Consider the following 895-nt stretch of genomic DNA (forward strand, 5'->3'; position numbering starts at 1 on the left):
CTGTTCATATTCAAATAATCTCCATTAAGTGTCGTCACTGCTCTATATTTTTTTCAGTTTGTGTTTTGATTTCGATCACTCACAATCATTTTATCGATCTAGCGTGGCTCTGCCCTTGCACGGTGTGTATCTCAATAGTGAACTAACTGCTGCATCTTCGTATTACATTGTGATGATTACAAATAGTTGTATTTGAGCTGTAGCCAATTCTGATGACAGCTTTGACGAGTTAAGTTTCAAAAGTTATTCATCGTTTTGTTTTTTGCGCAATTCAAGGTGCCCAAAGAAAAAGACGAGATGGTGGAGCAGGAGTTCAACAGACTGCTGGAGGCCACCTCCTTCCTCAGTCACCAGCTAGACTTTAACTTCCTCAACAACAAGCCCGTCTCGCTGGGACAGGCCCTGGAGGTGGTCATACAGTGAGTACAGCCCTCATATCTCATCTTCTGTACAGTGAAGTCCACACCACGCATTTGGACCAAGCGTTTGCCTTTCGACACCACCCCGATGTATCTGACTTCAAACAAGATGCGGTCAAGATTTCATACATACCTGTGTGCAGGCTGCAGGAGAAGCATGTCAAAGATGAGCAGATAGAACACTGGAACAAGATTGTGAAGACGCAAGAAGAGCTCAGAGATCTGCTCAACAAGGTGAGCAACTTTGCGCGCCTAAAATTGTTGTGTAAAAAGTATTTGAATTCCGAGTAGGAATCTAAAATGCGACGCTTTACCTTGCTCTTTGGCGTCTTAGATGGTGTCCACCAAGGAGCGGGTGAAGGAGCTCCATCAGCAGTTCAAAGAGGCCAGTGACGTCAAACCGCCGAGGGACATCACCGCGGAGTTCCTGGTGAAGAGCAAGCACAGAGACCTGACATCGCTCTGCAAAGTGAGTT

The 895-nt window shown here is 45.6% G+C and overlaps 1 protein-coding gene across 1 annotated transcript; it reads left to right on the plus strand.

The window, feature by feature from the left end:
- Positions 1 to 259: 259 nt before the first annotated feature.
- Positions 260 to 888, plus strand: LOC109509193 (lysine-specific histone demethylase 1A-like; the record flags this gene model as incomplete). The annotated part of the gene is made up of 3 exons (XM_019859080.1): positions 260 to 419; positions 563 to 653; positions 754 to 888. Coding segments are annotated over exons 1-3 (348 nt in total), but the record flags the coding sequence as incomplete, so codon positions are not given.
- Positions 889 to 895: the final 7 nt, after the last annotated feature.

Source organism: Hippocampus comes, unplaced genomic scaffold, assembly GCF_001891065.2.
Source record: "Hippocampus comes isolate QL1 unplaced genomic scaffold, H_comes_QL1_v1.1 C16803588, whole genome shotgun sequence".
NCBI lineage: Eukaryota > Metazoa > Chordata > Actinopteri > Syngnathiformes > Syngnathidae > Hippocampus > Hippocampus comes.